This window comes from Oreochromis aureus, linkage group 9 (genome assembly GCF_013358895.1).
Source record: "Oreochromis aureus strain Israel breed Guangdong linkage group 9, ZZ_aureus, whole genome shotgun sequence".
Taxonomy (NCBI): domain Eukaryota; kingdom Metazoa; phylum Chordata; class Actinopteri; order Cichliformes; family Cichlidae; genus Oreochromis; species Oreochromis aureus.
In genome coordinates, this window is record NC_052950.1 from 8198604 (window position 1) to 8217727 (window position 19124).

Genomic DNA, 19124 nt, shown 5'->3' on the forward strand with positions numbered 1-19124 from the left:
TATTGTGACATTTTACAAAGCACAGCTCATCACTTTTCTTTCCTGGCGCAAACATGCCATGCTGTGATGTTGTCATTTGGTAAGCTTGCCAGCAGGGTGCTCATGATCGGCAGTAAACTGAAAAACTGTTTGTCTGTCTGTTGTCATTTTCTATTACCCCTAAAACAGACTGCTCAATAAAATTTAAAGGAACCCTTTCTAATCAGAGCAAAGCATCAAGTCAGTTAAACTTGTGGGACATTGATTTGTTCAGTTAAGTAGCAGAGGGGGTTGTTAATCAGCTTCAGCTGCTTTGGTGTTAGAAAAGAACAGGTGCACTAAAGGAGCAACGATGAGACAGCCCCCAAAGCAAGAATGGTTTTACAGGTGGAGGCCACTCACATGTTTCCCTCCTCATTAGTTTTGCATTTGGCTAGAGTCAGTGTCACTACTGGTAGCATGATGTGATAGCTGGACCCATTGGAGGTCGCACAGGTAGTCCAACTCCTCCAGGATGGCACATTAATACTTGTCATTGCCAGAATCTTTGCTGTGTCCCAGCACAGTCGCAGGAGCATAGAAGAGGTTCCAGGAGACAGTTAGTTACTGTAGTAAAGCGGGACAGGGCTGTAGAAGGTCCTTAACCCATGATCTGCTCCTTTGTGTAAGGAGGAACATGATGAGCACTGCCAGAGCTACAAAAGACCTCCAGCAGGACACTGGTGTGAATGTGTCGTATCAAACACGGAAATAAACTTCATGAGGCCTGAGGGTCCGATGTCCGCTACGGGAGCCTGTGCTCACTGCCCGGCACCGTGGAGCTCGATTAACGATTGCCATAGAACGCCAGAATGAGGAGCTCCACCACTGGTGCCCTGTGATTTTCACAGATGGGAGCAGGTTCACCCTGAGGACATGTGACAGACGTGAAACGTTAAGCTGCCTGTAATATCATTCAGCATAACGGGTTTGGTGGTGGGTCAGTGATGGTCTGAGGAGGCATGTCCATGGAGGGACATGAAACCTTCTATAGTCTAGGCAACAGCACCCTGACGGCCATTAAGTATCAGGATGGCATCCTTGGACCCACCGTCAGATGCTACACTGATGCAGTGAGTCCTGGTTTCCTCCTTGTGCACGACAATGTCCGGCCTCATGTGCTGACAGTATGCAGCCAGTTCCACCGACTGGCCCTAATCCCCACCTGATCTAAATCCAATAGGACACCTCTGCGACATTATGTTTTGGTCCATGCTCAGTGATGCCCTGGTCAAATCTGGGAGGAGACCTCCCTCGGACACGATCCGTCACGTCAACATTGTCAGGCATATATGTAAGCACATGGGGTCCACACGAACTACTGAGTACCATCCTGAAATACTGCGATGAAATTTCAGTAAAATTGTCTAGGCTGCATCATTTTTTTTAACTTAGATTTTCATTTTGTTTCCATCAAGCAATGCGGCATCCAGTCGTTCCTAACACATTACCCTGTCCAAATCAGCATAGACATCAAGCATGATTTTTTTCTTTCTTTGAGATCTGATGTTTTTTCAGCATTTAATTTTTTTGAGCTGTGAATAACACTGATATTAAAGATCTGAAGCACAAATAATGCAAATGTTTGTGTTTAGTGAAGAATCCCAGAAACTCTGCAAAAGCTTTAAATGTCACTAAGGAGCAATTTATTTATGACAGCGACATATTCAATTTCTGGGTTTCATTTCAAAAGTACAGAAACATACAAAAGTGTATTCTGTGAATAAATACTGCAAAGGGCATACAGCTTTTTTCCCAATCACTAAATAAAGTAACTTTTAATCCACTAAGCAGGAATCAAATGATGGCCTTCCATCATGTCCTGAACCTCCACGAGGTAATACAGACATTCTTGCTTCCATGCTGGCATTTTTTCATATTGCCATGATTGGGTGTGTCTTGAACTCTAAACATAGTATCAGTTCTATGAACCAAAATTGAGTGTTTTAAATCAATGTGCATGGACTTTAAAGCCAATCGTGGAAGTCACGGTCAGATTAAAGACCAGTTAAGAATAAGCAGAGACAAATGAATCATTATGGATTGGGAAATGCATTAAAACTCTGTTCAATATCCTCTTAAACTAAAGTGCAGGACACCTAAATAGTTAAAGTGCTTATTTCTGAATCTTCCCACACTACACCGTGTGCCAGATTTTAAACCAAAAAAAAAAAACCTCCAGAGTTTTGGTGCAAAGGCAGGCCACAAAGGCTGTGTAAAAATCATGTCTGGGTCAAAGCAGTCTTGGATGATATATAGGGAGCTTGAGGTTAGCCTAATGGAGAAAGCAGTGATCACTGTGTGTGGACTCAAATTTGCTTCTTAGCTTTGTATATTTAAAGGAAAATCCTCTGTCTCTTCCAAGTGCAGTGAAATTCAACAACCACATGTGATAAAAACACTGCAGGCATCAGCTATGCAAAGCCATTTGCTTTAAGTTTAAGGGTTGACCTTTAAGGTTGCTCAAACGAATATGAATTGATAGTCTACGAGGAATCGGGCAAATACAATAACAGGTAAATAAGAAGATCTCCGGTCTAACCTTTTCTGTTGACCAGAGCCGTATTTTTCAGATAAAAGCATGACGTAGTTCAAATGTCAGCTACATGTGATAAACCGTGCAAATGCTGCGTGTCAGATTAAACTAGATGAGTTATTAAGAACGTCTTTCAGAGCGGCAGTTAAGATTCCACTACGCATAACCTAGCTGTAGGCATTTCCAGCAGTCAAGTTGGAAAGTCGTGTTCTGCGGTTTCAGTCGAGGCTTTTCTGACGCTAACAGCGGTGATTAGTATTCGTGTCAAAGTAGCTGCTCATTTCACAGAGCTGTCAGCACCTCTGATGGTTCATCATGACCTACTTTTCCCTGTATGTCTATTTAGCAGTCTGTCGTCTCGCTGACAGTGATGCCGCTGATGAACAAGGGGCATTAAGAGTGAGGAGCGTGGCTGGCAACTTTCTCCTGGCTTCCATGCACAAATAAACTTGCGGAAAGGTGATGAAGAGATCACTTTGAAGCCAGAAAGTTGAGCTGCTGAGGATAACGATGTTCTATGATCTGTCCGTCACTGCTGAGCGAGAAGTGAGCAGACAAAAATAGCTGTCATCGTTTATGTTGAATATTAAATGCGCAGTTTGACTGCCAAACTTTTAAATACCAGATCCCACAGTTGCTGTGGAAGGTTCTCCACTTAGTGCAGATGCTAGTCTGTCCTCAAATGACTAAAAATAAGAGGGGTAAACAAATGCAGATGGCATTTAACACAAATGTATCACAGCTTTTGATTATATCCTGCCTTTTTTCAAATCCTCGCCATGGCGGTTGGGATTCCCCGTCCCCTCTGACCCTTTTCACAAACTGCCACCCAACACGCATCCCAAATCCAACTCCGGCCCATTATAAGATCCCACTGTTCAAAGTCTACAATCAGGCAATTAGGAGAATGCAATCTCTAAATATTCCTGCGCTAATTAACCACTGATGTATTTATTTTAGGTACCAGACCAGACCGGGGTAAAAGTAATTGTGTCCCTTTCTGGATTAGCTGAAATCCTGGCTCCAATAAGCCAATTAAGCAGCAAACATGAAGAGAGGCTGAGGCACATTAGAATGACTTAATGGGGTGCGTATGTCCTTTTCGACAGCAGTATTTGATTAAGGCACTCTTGTTAATTTGCCATTCAGGATCTGCTCCTGCCACTTGGAACTCTGAGCCACTTAGGCTGAATCACAACAATTACAACGAGCAGACAACAAAACCGCCGAAGCCCTTCTAGAAGTGCATTAGCGTGATGGCAATCAAACGGAACCGTCAAAATGGATTTCAGAGGCGCGTTTCCCGCGACTCAGCTGTTTCCTAGTGCTCCGTTAAATTCCCAGTTTAACAACATTTGGACATCTCCATCTGGAGTTCACAAACGGCTTCGAAGTTATGTGCCGGTAAACTCCTGCTGAAATCAAGCAGTGATCTTTGAAACCATTTCTGTCACTCGGGTTATACTGAAATATTTCATAGTGACTATGAAGCCATGCAGCTGGTGGATATAAACTAAACTGAAGGCATCAGCCTGGTGCTGGAGTTCTACCAACATCTTTCTGGAAATGAGAGTCGTGTGGGGAAACTTTATCACGTTATAAACAAATAAATATACGTTACACTTCAGCTCCACAGTGTCAAAGAACTCTGCCGGCAGCACTGGGAAACTTTGCCAAACATGTTAGAGCAGCTTGTGACTGCATGTCCCCAGAGTGGGTCACGTTTATCCCGCGCCGCAGCCCTCACTTTTTCCCGCATGCTTCCCTGAAGCTCATCGCTAAGGCCTCGGTGCCAACTTTCAACTAAACATCTGCTCCGGCAACCGAAAAAAGAAATCGACGGAGTCAGGACATCGCCTTATAACTGCTTCACTCTGCTTCCTGCTGTTCACTAATTCACATGAAGATGGCTAACCGGTGGAAATGACACGGCTTGGCAGTGAAGCCACCACAAAGAAATAGAACTGCTCCGGTATCAAAGGTCTGTCCAAGTCCACAAATAAACCCAGCTCAGCTGGAAGCAGATGGATTGCTGAAGCTTAACCACAAGACCGCGGTGATGTACTGTAGCATGAACGGATGACACCACAAACTGTTTTCAAGACGGGGCTGATCTGTGTTTGTTTTCGGCCTTCTCGGTTAAACAAAGTGCAAAAGCAAGAGGAGATTTCGTTTTATTTCCAGAAGGATTTCAGTTGCATTAAGAGCCCTTTGACCTTTTGTTTACTCTGGAAATTTTAAATGCTAGAAGGAGACAAGATATCACCTTTATCGTGCTTAGTAACAGGGCTGACATAGAAACAAACAACGAGATTATTGGTCAAACTAATGAACCACTTTAACGATGTCACTTGAGCTGCTTTAGGATCAGCGTCTTTCGTGTCTAACAGCAAACTTTCAGTGCATTTAAATGTTTAAATGCAGAAGTCTGTCTTGTGAAGAATATACTCTTTGATGCTGGAGTTTTATCAGATTTACAGGGGTCTTCCCCGGCTTTCTGCTGATAAAGAGCGGAGGCCGATGTAATCTGCCAGCGGACAGGCTGACAGAAATTTTGGCAGAAGCAATTCTGAACTCTAAGAGGAAAAAAAAGCCACTTTTTAAAATTTTCCAATGGTTACAGGCAAGGTCGACCCACTGTTAAGCCTTCTCCAAGAATTTTTCCACTACCTGCTGTGAAACATACTTTATTAATATGATTATCACACATATCTCCCTTAATAACACAGAAGTGTCTAAAAAGCCGATCAAACATGGCGGGTTCATGTCACCTTATGATGTCAGCACACACAAATTGCAAAGGTGATTCTGCTGGTTTTCACTCCTACAGCACTGACCTCGTTTCTCTACTATCTCTCTTACCTTTCTTCAGTTGGACGTTGAACCTGCGACCTTTGTTCTTTAGGTAGGTGGTGCTGGGGGCGTTTGTGCTTATCCTGCGCTGCAGGTTGGGGGAAGGGGCTGACGGGGTCCTGGAGACCAAAATGTGGGGTGGAGTGGCAAAGCGTCTACTCGAGTCTGGGGTGCTCCCTGCCAGTGAGCCATGGTGGCTACAGAGACAAGGGTTCAGAGTCGTTACATGAAATATATATTCATCGTCAGGCTCCTGTAATGTAATGTATAACGCACAGTAATGACTTTTCACCATTAAATAATAACAGTATTTGTAGCAAGAACCTTTTCACTGGCAGAGACGGAGGACTGATCGTTCTGTATAACTGACATTATGACCACAAACACAAACCCACATCTTTGTCTTTCTGGAACTAGGCCAGAGTTTTTACAACAATTAACAGAAACCACAGGCAGATAAAACAGGCTTTTGACAAGATGATCACCGATGCAGACTCAGAGGTCTAAGGTACAAATTACAGTTAGGCTGCTCTCTTGTCCTTTTTTTTTGCATAGCTTTTAAACTCTGATGGATTTCCAGTGCAAGTCTTTGACTGCTGCAATTACAACAGCACTCCCTTTCACACACATCAAATCTGTGGCAGCCTTTTAATTTTTCTTTTTTTCTTTGATTTATTGATTTTTCTTTGTTTCATGTATGAGAACAGTGTGAATGTATCTTGGGTAGAAAAAAAATGATTCAGTAACCGTTAAACAAAATAAAAGGGAGGTGAAACCCACTTGTGATTGAGGCCCGGTTGTTGTCCCGATCTGGGCGTCAGCCCCCCAGTCAGACTGGACCTGTCTGCTGGCTGTTGAGACTCCTGGCTGAAGCGAACCCTGTTCAGCTGAGGTGGGCTGCTCAGCTCATTCTGTGCCGACAGCAGCTCATATTGCTTCTTCATGGCTGCAGGGACCACATGGAAAAGGATAACCGGGGAACGCATCGCCTGCTTGAAAATGTTCTGTGCTCTGAAGGTGAAACAACATAGAGCGAGGGAGAGAGCGGTAAGGTCACACAGACAGAAATGAATTAGCTTTAAACATGATAAGAGATACATGTACAATGATGTAGCACCAAAGCTTGGCAGATACAAAAGGATAAGGAACGCCATGATGCACTGTATGTTGAAAGGAGATACAGAGGGTTGAGGCCTGTGCGGGTAATCGCAGGACTACTTCCTGCAATGCATTATGGGGCAGAAATTACATTATCTATAATTACAAGCATCAAGACGGGTAAGAGATAAGGACAGTAAGTGGTGCATCAGTCATAAAATATTACTGCGTGTGATATAGGTTAAATCTCTATACAATGCAGTCATTTGTGTGTTTGTGTGAGTCTGTTCGTGGTTGGAGATAAATGGTCATGAGTTGACTCAACAATCAGAACAGAGGTGATGAATCATGCACCAGGGAAGCTTTCCAGACGATGAGGTCCCAAGTAAGCAGACACACACACACAGAGAATTCATTCCTTAAACACAAAATGGGGCGGGAACACACAAACACACAGAGTCTCGTATGAGTTTGGGGGAGGCCAAATATGCCGAGACAAGAGCTCGCCATCATTCCCAGACACAAGAATTGTTTAGTCTGGTTTGCCAGCAGCACTTAGCATATAGATAGGCTGGCCAGGAGTGAGGCACACTGCAGCATAAGGGGGCCAGAGGCACAGTGGATGTCTGGATTCCAGCAATCCCATGTTCTTTTTCCAGCCCCCTCCCCATTACCAGCAATACCATGCTGATTCTGTCCCAATGACAACCGCTAAGCCGCTTCCGCCGCAAACAGACAGCACTCCACGCAAGCCGCGTCGCAGAGGCGAACGCGCACCAAGCCACTTCTGCGAGATTTGCTCTCTCCCGTTTTCATTCTTATGGTAATTTGCGAGAATCACTTGCATATGCGCACTGCAGGGTGATGACAGGCTGGGGCGAAGTTTGTGTACATGCATGCCTACGCAAATGTTCCCGTGCACATACGTGCTGCCATCACTCCAGCAATCAGCCTCCGCGCGAGCCTGATTGAATAATAAATTACCCCCATCAATGCATCATTACATTCAGTTAGATTAAGCGCTTCAAAATATTTACCCATGCAAAACAATCCAAGAAGATTAGACTATCACTTTAAATTGTCACTCTCTGTGGCACACAATCAAGGATGGGTGGGGGTGGGGTTAAAGTTTTGCTCCTTCGCCTCATTTTTATGCAAACCCCCCGCCCCCCAAAAACCATCACAAACATCATAAGTGTGCAGATGCCGGTGAGGAGGGTGTGTTTGGAAGGGGAGGGTAAGCGTGGAACGCTACAAAACATCACTCCCTTGTGGATTTGGCGGGTAAGCTTCTTTCACAGTAGAAAAGAAAAAAAAAGCTGTGAAAGAAACTGCGATGTTTACTAATGACAATAGCTTCGTTTTAAAGGATTCTGAAACCTTAGTGGGTTTATATGCAGGGTGATAAACAGATTAGGTGTCTCCAACTGCTTCCATTTAACAAGATGCTGGAGAGCTTTTGCTATCACGCCTTTCTTAAGAAACATTCCTACAGTGATACAGTTGTTCAGAGATAATTCATAGCTACTGACTTCACTTTTGAAGGCTAAACTTTCTGTCATTTATGCGGCGTTGTGGTTCAAAGCCCACTGTTTTTAGATGCGCAGGCCTAGTGTGACTGTTGTCTGGGATTTTGGTAGCAGAAATCTGGGCTATTTCTTTCTGTGGAGAGCTGAACAGACCACTTTATATAGTGCCTCGATTTTTCAGCCTCGAGGAGAAGCAATCCATTTAATACTGGTGCACACACACACATTCACAAGTGCAAAAATGCCTTTGTATGACATATATGTGTGTCCACGTCCGTGCAGCGTGAGATACCACACATTCACGCTTATGTTTACGAGTGTTTAAAGAGACAAAGGTTACGACGCGTTGGCAGAAATGAATGAAGAGAAGAGTGTGGATAGTTTGGGATCAGAAAGCGGCACAGCAGTGAAGGACTGCAGGTCACTGAGACCTATTACAGGAAGGCCAACGAGTCGGTCATATTTCTGTTTTATTGTGCGGCTGTGTGGGTGTCACGTCTCCCCGCAGTTTGGATTCCGCTTATCAACAGCAACACTATTTACTGTCGCTGCGCTTAATGTCCAACACAGTGCTTTCGGTGTGAACTGCATCACTCGGCAGACAGTGCTTTCCTACTATCGGAGGAAAAGGAAAGGAAATTAAAATCAGCATGGCATCAGCGTGACATGAAGAGAGGTTACCAAAAGGAGAAAATGTCAGCTGACAAAAATAGCTGTGTTCAGAATAATACTGTATGCAAAAGAAAATGTTCCAAGCGTCACTATGGAAAGCTTACTGTTCAAAGCGCAGGTTGCGAATGTCTCCCTGATTAATTCTGACGATGCAGTCGTTCTCCTGGAAGAGACGCTCCTGCTCTGCTTTGCCTCCGGGCTCCAAACGCTTCACTAGCAAGCCCTGTGTCCTGCAAAGGTTCATGCAACAGGTAAGTGATAGCACACAACTTAGGCAACTACTGTCACAATGAATTTGCAGGTGTACTTTGAAAAGTTAATGAAAAGGTAGAGAAGCCTAATCAGAATGGATGGAGTGGAGACAAGAAGAGAGTGTAGAAGAAGGTACAGATAAGGACACATTTAGGGTTTGAGGTATCACTTCAGAAAAAATCATGCTGAAAACAAATGTTATTGCTATGTTTAGAAAAAGAAATGAGAAGTGTAGAACCCAAAGAACATCATCCCCACAGTGAAGCTTGGTGGTGGGAGTATTATGCTGTGGAGATGCTTCAGTGCATCTGGAACTGTGAATCTTGTCACGATGAACGAAGTCATGAAGAAAGAAGGACATGAAGACCTTGAAAGAAAACCTCAAGCAGTCAGCATCAAAACTGCATCTGGGTCACCTCTTTAAATGTTAAATTGATTGATTCTTATATAGCGCTTTTCTACTCTCCCGGAGTACTCAAAGCACTGTATACAACATGCCATATTCACCCAATCACACAAGCACTGACCCTAAACTGAGTGCTTTTCTAAAGACATTCACACTCTGATGGATGCATCGGAGAGCAACTTGGGGTTGGTATCTTGCCCAAGGATACTTGGCATGCAGACTGGAGGAGCCGGGGATCAAACCACCAACCTTCCGATCAGCAGGTGACCTACCTCCTGAGCTACAGCCAACATCTTTCAACATGACAACAACCCAAATAATGCCTCACTCCCGCTGAAGAGCTACCTCCAGAAGACCAAAGTGACCGCTGATGACTCGCCTGCACAAAACCCTGACTTGAATCCCACTGAAAATCTGTGGGGTGAACTGAAGACCTATGTACATGCCAGAAGACCATCAAATCTGGCCAATTTTTCCAAAGAAGAATGGGCTTGGATTGCTTGGGAGACATGTTTGAGACTTCCTAAAGACTACAACAAATGACTGCAGGCTGTTATCCATCAAACCGGATACAAAATTGACCATTTCCATTATCCTAAAACTAGGATGTTTTAGAAAAGCTGTGCTAAAATCTCTTGCTCTGTTTTGAAGCACTTGAGAAAAGACATTTTCATAGAGGAGGGGGCTAATGAGTCTGTCCTCATCTGTATGAAGTGAAGCTTTTTGTAGTACAACATTGACATTGGTTGTCATTTTATGGCCTGGAGATTTATAACTTTTGCATCAACAGAGTGCCTAAAATATTCAAGTCTCCAACAGAGTTGGGGAAGTAAATAAGATTACAAAATGAGTTTAGCCCATTGTAATGCACTCAGTCAACAAAAGTTAACTTTGCAGACTAGGTTTGGATAGAGTCCTGAATTTCCCTGCACTCATTTTAAGCCTCCGTCTGTCCTTCTGTCCTCCTTTCCTCTTTTTCTTCCTGTGGGCAGGTCTGAAAGAATGACAGGGTGGGTTGAAATAATCCAGACCAACAGCTAAGAGATCATCTTTTGGCTGCCAGGGAAGTGCTACAGTCGCTTTCATTGGAGCTTAAGACTAGAGCCGGCTGCGGTGTTTAAGGAAAAGAAAACCCAAGGAGTTCCACGGCTGTGCCATCTCAGTAATCCTTTAAAAAAACGCCAACCTTTACCTTCAAATATCCCTCCGCCCTCCATCCCCCTCTAAATAAATACATCAGTGAGCTCCTTGGGGGCTTTAGTTAGGCCTCGAGGATAACCACATGCAAAGAGATCTGATGGATGCTCACACAGCAGAGCTATAAACTCTGGCTACAGTGTACAAGGTGCAGGATGCCTGTGAGGTAGCAGGTAAACTGACTTTAAATGTTTGGTGTCCTTGCATAAAATGACAAAAAAGTTTGGAGGCTTATTTTGAAGAAATTATGAAACCTACCAGAGCAAAAACCATCAACAAGCTAAACAAAGATGTACCGGACAGGGCTTATAAATTAGACCCTAAGCTACACCTTATTGGTGTCAAGGACATAAGTGTCATGCTTCTCATAATTCTCCCTTCCTGTCTCTTTTCCTGGACGCATAAACAGCAGCACATTCAAAACTGTTGTGACCCTGTTTACTGCAGACGTCAAGGGCAGGCTCGCACAGCTCTTTAGCATTTCAGCCAAACAGGGCCACTCTCAGAACATTGCTTTAATTGGCTGCATAATGTGGACATTCACGCTCGCGCCGAAGACTCATCTCAGCCACTCAGTGGGGGTAAATGGGTCGGCATTAAGTTGAAATTAAAGATCACAAAAGGCCCTTCCCTCTTTCTTGGTATCTGAGTTGCCAGGTCAGGTTAAGTGTGTTAAGCAGAGAGTAATTGCGGCCAGCGTGGAAGCAGACATGATTGTGCTTTATCTCCATAAGTGTTGGCAGCTTGAAAACAAAGTATTGCGCACGGAGATTACATCACAAGCACACGCTAATGACTTCTGATTTGCTAGCAGACTGGAGACGGTACAGTAGATAAAGGAGTTTTTGGTTGATCCCTGATCAGTATTCAAGCGGCGGCAGAGCGGACTGGGGATAAAGCGGCGTCGTTTAGAGATTTAAAGAAGATGATGATTTCGTGAAAAGCACTATTATTGTGTTGGCTGTAATCCCATCCTCTCAAACTGATGGAGGTTTGCTTCTTCTTGTTTTTTTTAGAGATACTTGTCAGTTATTCGTAAAGAACTAAAGCAAAATCTAAAAGTCATTCTCAAAGGCTGCAATTCATTAGGTGGCAGATGTAAGCAAAAAGGAATTTGTAGTTTGTGGATTCTCTGCAGCCTCTGGGGGGGTAAAAAGAAAGACTCTTTAAGTCTCGCTTCTCCTCGAAAACAGGAATCAGCATCTTACTGCACCATATGGCTTTACTCCATCTTGTGGCTGGGTAGCAGTGCTGATTTGGAGGAGGCCACCTGCTCTCATCTACTGCCTTTAATCAAATAATAATCCAATCAGGATCCATTTATGCATGGCAATTATGTCCGCAGTTTGTTTACAATTGAAGATGGTCATGGAATGAGAAGTTCATTAAGCTAGGAACACATCTGGAAGGGGGCGTGTGTGCATGTGTAGATGTACGGGATATTTATGTGTGCACGTTGCTCTCAAGGTAGGTAAGCGACGCTGCTCCGAGAACTGTTTTTGCTTGTAAAAGGAGACGGCCTGAGTCTGAGAGGGAACATACTTCTCTAGGTCGGTCCGAACTGCTCACAAACTGCATTAGTGTGAGGTCATTTTCAGGTAAGTATCTGTGCATTTCAGTGTGTGTGTGTGTGTGGCAGGGAAAGAGTCTTCCTGCTAGAGTGACAGAGTGTCTATGCTCTCTCCTACAGTTGTCTCCCCCTCCTGCTTGGATCTGACTTGATGTCAGTGCAGTGGAGCAGAATACGGGGGCAGCCCGATGCTGGAGTGCCTGCAGTTCCTTGTTTGCTGTCTGGTTTTGCTGGCACTCTGACCCCTTTGGCCCTGGTCTAGACACTAATGACAGCCCGCTGAGCCTAATGCCTCCTGTCCCAGCGCACAACACACAGAAAGAGCTCGGACAGGCCATTAGCATCATCCCACTGACTAGACAATAAGTTTTATCATGGCTGAAGTTAATTGAAGGCTCTGATAGCTATTAGTGCCGACCTTAGCTGATGGGGAAGAAATTTACTGCCAGCGCAGCGTTAATGCTGTTTCCTCCAAGATGCTGTCTGATTTAGGGGCATTACAGGGGAGCTTAAGGACAGCAGTGCATCTAATGAGAGCTGAACTTCTTTAGTTCCTTTAGAAATCGTTCCCTCCGTTAGGCCCGCCTCATCCTGAATCACTATTTTCCAGATCTGACTCAGGGTGTCAAGATGGAGTTAGCACGAGGTCAGAGCTAAATATAGTTTCCTGACACTTGCTTATAAACAGCAATGAGATTAGTGTCTGAGCCACCTTCAGTGACACTCCCCTTCCTCCTCCTCTCCCCCTTCAAATGTCATTCCGTTTGATCTCCTCATTCCGTCTTTCCACCTCATCCCCGACCTTCCTTCCCCAGTGCTGAGTAGTCACATTCACCTTGGTGGTGAGCCAGTTCCTTTTGGCGTGCAGCAGGGATCTGTGTTATACACAAGCTTTTAGTTTGATTACATCTAACCGCTTCCTCTGTCCCCCCTTTTTTTTTCTTTTTTTTTTTTTAGGAAAAAAAACAAACTCAGATGCCTTTCGTTCCCTTGTCATCGACACTCCTACCAGTTAAAAAGACAGAAAAAAAGGCGAGAGGAAGTCCAAAGCAAATTTCAAGACGGCGCATGCACAACGATGACCGAGAACCCAGTTATAAAAAGTATTTGCAAGACCTGGAGAAAACTGTGCAGTCGAGAGCAAAAACTACTTTCATCCATTTGCCTCACCACTGGGAGCTTCAAAGCTGTGGGGTGTGAGCGGTGCTGAGTATGGGTGTGGTGTTTCAACAGCGAGGCTCACAATAATAAAAAAAGATGACTGCAAGAATCAGAGGCAGTAAAAAAAAAAGAAGAAGAACAGCCTTGAGCAACACATAAAAAGAGATATATAAGACAGAACAAAGGACAGAGAAAGTAAGAAAAAATGAGTGAAATAATGAGTGAGAGCAAAAAGAAAGCAACACTGGATGGTGAAACTGAGATGCACTGAATTTCAGCTTGTGTCTGTTTTGTTTTTTACCTGATATCATGTGAACTGAAAGGCACTACGTGGATCCCCAGGGGCCCACCTTCATTGGACACCTCGACGGGCCTGAGCATGCTTCTGCGGGATGGTGATGGATGAAGCCAGAAAGGAGAGAAGACGGGAGTAGGAGAGAGGTGTATGAATAATAATGATAATAAAAAAATAACAGAAGTGAAAACAACATGTAAAAATGCAGAATGTAAACAGACAGCACAGTCAACAACATGAGGTCAGCGGGATGCGCAGGAGTGGGGGCCTGAGGGAGTGGGATCCTTATTGGTGGGAGGCCTCGCTGAGTTGCCTGTGCTAAGTCATCCATTACAAAGCGCGACTGGTGGACCTCAGGGTCGATTAAGGATCCAAATGGAGGCTCCAATTAAGTGATTAAGATCAGACTGCTGTTGTGCTAAAAGAACAAATTAATTGAAAACATATAAGAGAACGGGGGCGGGGGAGGGAAGGGAGGAAGGTTCATTTGTTCCGATAAGGACGTGAAGACAAATGAACACGACCCAGATGTGCGTGACGATGTTTACAGACTGAGGCCTTGGTCTCGATGTTTGGGTTGTTACTGGCACATGCTCGTAAAGTGGGCAGCGAAACAAGAAAGCGGTACGCAGCCGTTACAATAATCGTGATTAACTGTAATTGTACAATTTTGCTCTTAGCATGGTGTATGGGTGGGGTTGGGGCGTTTGCGGTACGCCACTCACTCTATATGAAACACTGGTGAATGTTCCAGTGAGGAATCGGCCCTTCCTACTGGCTCCGTCCGCTCGATTCTCCTCTCGTGTCTCCTTTGCTCCTCTTCCTCATCCTCCTCCTCCTCCTAATAGAAAGAGAGACAAAGAAAAGAAAGACAGGATGAATGGGATGAGTGCTTCAACAGCAAAAAAGAAAAAACCCTCACATTCTGTCATTATTGCTTTAGCTGTGCTTGCATCTTGCCCTCCCCTGCTTATATCTCTCTTCTCCAGCTTTTAATTTAATTACCTGAAAAAAAAATGTAACAGCCTGTTTTAAATCAAAGACTCTTGAGCACAGGAGGTACCGTGTCCCTGATGCTGCTGCAGAAACCATCCCTCTCCAGCCAAAAACATGTTCAGTGGTGTTGTGATTAAATGCAGTGGCTCCATCAGTTTTGCCTGACCTGGGGCGTGGCACTGCTGCTAGGCCCGTGAGGTGATGGGATCAAGGTTTAGAGCTAAAGAAACAGGGTTGCTCCCGTCTGCGCTCCATCTGCGTCTTTCACTCTCCTCGTTTCATTTGCTCGTCTTCCTTCAGTGCTGTTAGGCAGCGGGGCAGGAGAGGCAGTGCCTTTAACGGGAAGGCCAGACATTCGAGGACTTAACTAAGCTCTGGGAAAGAGGCAGGACCTTCATGCTCTCCTTAGTGGAGGATAAAATCTTCATTTGGGCTCTCTTTATGTGAATGGTACACATTCAGCACAGTGATTACATCACGCATGTAGAACAGGGGGGAGAAATATCTAATAACACAGTGTTGATTTTCATGTAATTGTCAACCCAAGATTAGTTGGAAGGCTCGTCATCAAGTGCTGAGCACAGTGAAGTCTTTTGTTTGGTTGTTTTAAATAACGGGACTTTCTTTTTCAGTCCCGTTATTAACGGCTGGTCCTCGTGCATGTGCGCGAGGAGTGAGCTTGTCAGCATCAAGACAGCGCATCCGTTCCTTGGGAGGTTCTGCCGAAATGCTTTGTTAGCCACTGCTATTTCCCCGCCCTCACCCTTCACCTTCCTCTTTCTCTCTTTTTTACTAAAATGTCAAGCACATCCAAATAGGTCTTGCGCCTTCTTGGTTTCTTTATGGAAATTGATTCAACCCCTCTCAGGGACAGGGATATCTTTGGCAGCACTCACTCTGCTATACAGAGGCCCCGTCGCCTATTTATTTGTTAGACTCTGGGGGAGGGTTAAGGTGGATAGGGGCATGAAAATTTCATCAGCAGCCTACCTTTAAAGACCTTGTCACACCCTACCTGTCTATTTCCCCCTTTTCTATGAAAATGAATCAGTCCCCCCACCCTCCACGCCTTTAATTGCACGTCAGCCGAGGTGCCGGGTGTCTCACGGGGCCTTTTATTCATAAAGCTTTTTTATGAACTCAAGCCCACCCCCCACCCGTCCTTCCCCAGGTGGATGGCTAGATTTTTTTTTCTTTTTGACGTATACTCTGCACAAAGGACCTGGCCACCTGTGGCAAACTATAAATAAAGATGGGAGGCCATGGAGTGGAGCGGGTGGCTGAAATTGGACAAAAATAAATACAGGTTTAGATCTCTGCTACAAGGCAAGACTGATGGAAAGGCAAAGAAACATGTGGCCTTTCAGAAAAAGACAGTTTTCACACTCGGTGAGCAGATGAGTGTGCGAGGTGACAGTGCTCAACAAGTTTGCGTTGCTAACCTGAGTCGCAAGTGTATCATCGCTAACGTGTAATTAATTTGCATTAAAAAAGCTGTTAGCGACAATCCCCTGCCTGTTCGTTTGATCTTATAAGTTGCAAACCGTTATGGTGAGACTACGTAAGACTATGTAAAGGAAAGACTAGAGAGATCTTTTGAATTAAGGGAGCGAACAAAGAAAAAGAAAGACGACACTGTATCTGTGATCATTCCCTTCAGGGGAGAAAGGCAAAGGGCTTCTTCACTTCCACCAGGCCAAAAATCGCAGTGCAATCAAGTGCGGTGTGCGAATGTGACAAGTCAAAATTACCATAAAGTGGCACAAGTAGATATCAGAGCAGCGCCAGAGCAAGGTGATATGTCTATTCAGGTGTGAAGCTGTGAAATTGACACTAAAAAAGGAACTCGGTGATAAAAAAATGTACAAGAGTCACAAGATTGAGCAAAGCCCTAAGTGAGGGACGTAGGAGAGAAAAAGGTAAGACAAAGAAAGAGGTTAACCCTTTATCACCCAAGTATCGTACAGGCTGCTTGGACTTCTTACAGTAATATGAAGCACACATGGATAAAAAATAAAAAATCTGTGTTCAAACAGCAGTAACTTGTTTTCCTCTACTGTGATAATACAGAATATCTCCGTAAAGCTTGTCTTCTCTTCTTTTCAAAACTATTTGAATTTTGTCCATCCATCCTCTTCTGCTCATCCTTCTCAGGGTCACAGGGGGGCTGGAGTCTATCCCAGCTACCCAGCTAGAGGCAGGGTACACCCAGCCTGACACAGGGCTAACACGGAGAGAAAGACAACCACATCCACAGCTATGGGCCTGTTAGAATCACCAACTAACCTAACCCCACTAACTGCATGTCTTTGGGCTGTGGGAGGAAGCCTGGGGAGAACATCTCCACAAAGAACTCCACAAAGAAAGGCCTTGACAAGACAGTGGATGTGAACCAAAGACCTTCTTGCGGTGCTAACCAGTGTGCCACCATGCTGTGGGCGTGTCACATCGGTTAGTAATCAAAGAGGACATGTTTCTGGTATAATCTGGTTGTAATGAGAGTTTCCTCTGAGGTGATGTTTACGCTGACGAATAACACATGTATAGTAAATCCCCACACAGCTCTGACCATCCTGCACACTAGATGTCGCATTCATCAGCACCAAATAACGACAAACCACAGCAACAGCCGGCACTAGTGTTTTTAAGTGATAAAAATGTTTCCCGTGCATTTGAAGACACCACATGTTTCAAAAGTAAGTCGGGTTTTTTTTTAGCCAACAACAGCAAAGCCTCTTCATTATCTCCCCAGACAAAGTCTAAGTTTTAGAAAGACTAACAAATACCACTTCTGAGACTGAACATCACAAATAATGGCTTGTTAAAAGTGACATTTATGCACTCAAGTCCTCAAGTATAGCTCCACACTTTCCAACAGAGCGTGTGGTTACGCCGGTATCACAGGGGCCAGTTTCCTAGTGACCGGAGGCAGATGCAGAAGCCATTTCTCTTTATATTCGCTGCCAGCTTGTTCATTGTCTGTCCTTGTGTCAGCTGTAAAGATGAGCACTGAGTGACAGCAGAGGAGAGACACAGCCTAAATATACATCCACAGCTTCCTGCCCCATCATTCTCCATCTCTATTCTTTTTCTCTCTCCTTTTCCCCTTTCTCTGAAAAACATCCATTTCTCCCCCCCTGAGTGCTTTTAGCACCCTGTTGATCCCTTGGTAACCAGTAGAGTGAGGATGCAACAAGGCTTTTCAACTCTCTAGCTTGCCCTCTCTCCTTTTTTTCTCCTGTGGCTGCTTGCATCGCTCCTTCCCCTATTTCTCTCCCTTCCTCACATGTAATAGGGATGGCTCAGAGCCCTGATGTGTGGCCAAAAAAGTCTGCCAGCCTCTGACAATAAAAGGAGCAAAAACTAAGGTTACAGGCTTGGCTATCGGACAGCTGCAGCATTAGATTATCGAAAATCGTATAAGAGGAGGAGAAAGAAGAAGACAGCGAGGTGGAAGAGACACGCATGCAAAGTGCATAGCCTTGTTACCATCAAATAGACGTGCTGCTTGGACACTGGTTGGAGGTCCGAAGGGAAAGCAGACTGGGAAGGATGGAGGTAGCAGCTGTTTGATCAGGAGGGGGAAGTCTACCCACACGCAAACACACAAACATACACACTCACACACATTACTTCTCGAGGGTTAGGGCAAAAGGCGGCATGTTGAGGAGCTGTCATCCTCCATCAACTGGTGTGCTAAAGCAGACCTACTGTAAGAGTGTGTGTGTGTGTGTGTGTGTGTGTGTGTGTGTGTGTGTGTGTGTCATGCTGTTAGCCGTGGGGAAGTACAAGATGTAGCTGTTAGAGAAAAGGGTGGGGGGGCTCCCTCCTGAGTCCATCTTTGGCATCGAGGGTTTAACAAGGACAGGTTCAAAGGTCACAGCAAATGGTGTGTTTCTGGCCACCGCTCGTCCTTTAGGGGGCTGAGCTCCACATCTGTGTGACAGCTTCATGTGTGGAACAAGCTCCCCCCTTCCCAGACATTGTCACACATTCCCCCTTACAATGGGCCGTCTGTGCTCAGGAGAACAATGGGTGCCAGGGAACAGGATATAAAAGCAGCTTCCAAATGAAGAATGTGTTGTGTTCAGTGTATTTAGAGTAAAGGAAACAAGCAATTTAGCTGGAGTGTTTAGAAAAAAGAAAAATAAAGGCCTGTTGAAATATTTACAAAGGCTGATCCTCCCTCCTGATTTTGACCAGCTAAAAATATGAAACGGTAATTGCGCAAGGTGACATATGCCCCTTATGGAAACATTAAACCAGCCAAAGGTAACATACCATGGCAACGTGAAAAGAACTGGCTCGATGTATGGTGGGGGCAGCAAGGGCGGAGGCTTTTCCTTTTCCTCGCAAAAAGGTTAAGAAGCCATAATTGTACCCTCATTAGCTCCAGTTAATGCAGTTCAGCTAAACACTGTACAACACACAAGACCAAATAGGACTTCGTAGTACCGCTGCATCGCACAATGGCACTGACATAGAAAGACAGGCTGCTGGTAATAACTCCTAATAGTCCTATTAAAGGTTCTATGACCTTG

At 44.7% G+C, this 19124-nt stretch overlaps 1 protein-coding gene across 4 annotated transcripts in view; it reads right to left on the minus strand.

Moving 5' to 3' along the window:
* The window catches only part of LOC116311274 (partitioning defective 3 homolog), a 354699-nt gene that overhangs the window by 178419 nt on the left and 157156 nt on the right, over window positions 1–19124 (minus strand). For all 4 annotated transcript variants that reach the window (XM_039617400.1, XM_039617399.1, XM_039617401.1 and 1 more), the window contains 5 exons: window positions 14313–14428; window positions 13594–13677; window positions 8811–8936; window positions 6188–6418; window positions 5417–5604 (listed from right to left, as the gene is read on the minus strand). In XM_039617400.1, coding sequence (XP_039473334.1) covers window positions 5417–5604; window positions 6188–6418; window positions 8811–8936; window positions 13594–13677; window positions 14313–14428 — 745 coding nt within the window. The remainder of the gene's footprint in view (window positions 1–5416; window positions 5605–6187; window positions 6419–8810; window positions 8937–13593; window positions 13678–14312; window positions 14429–19124) is intronic.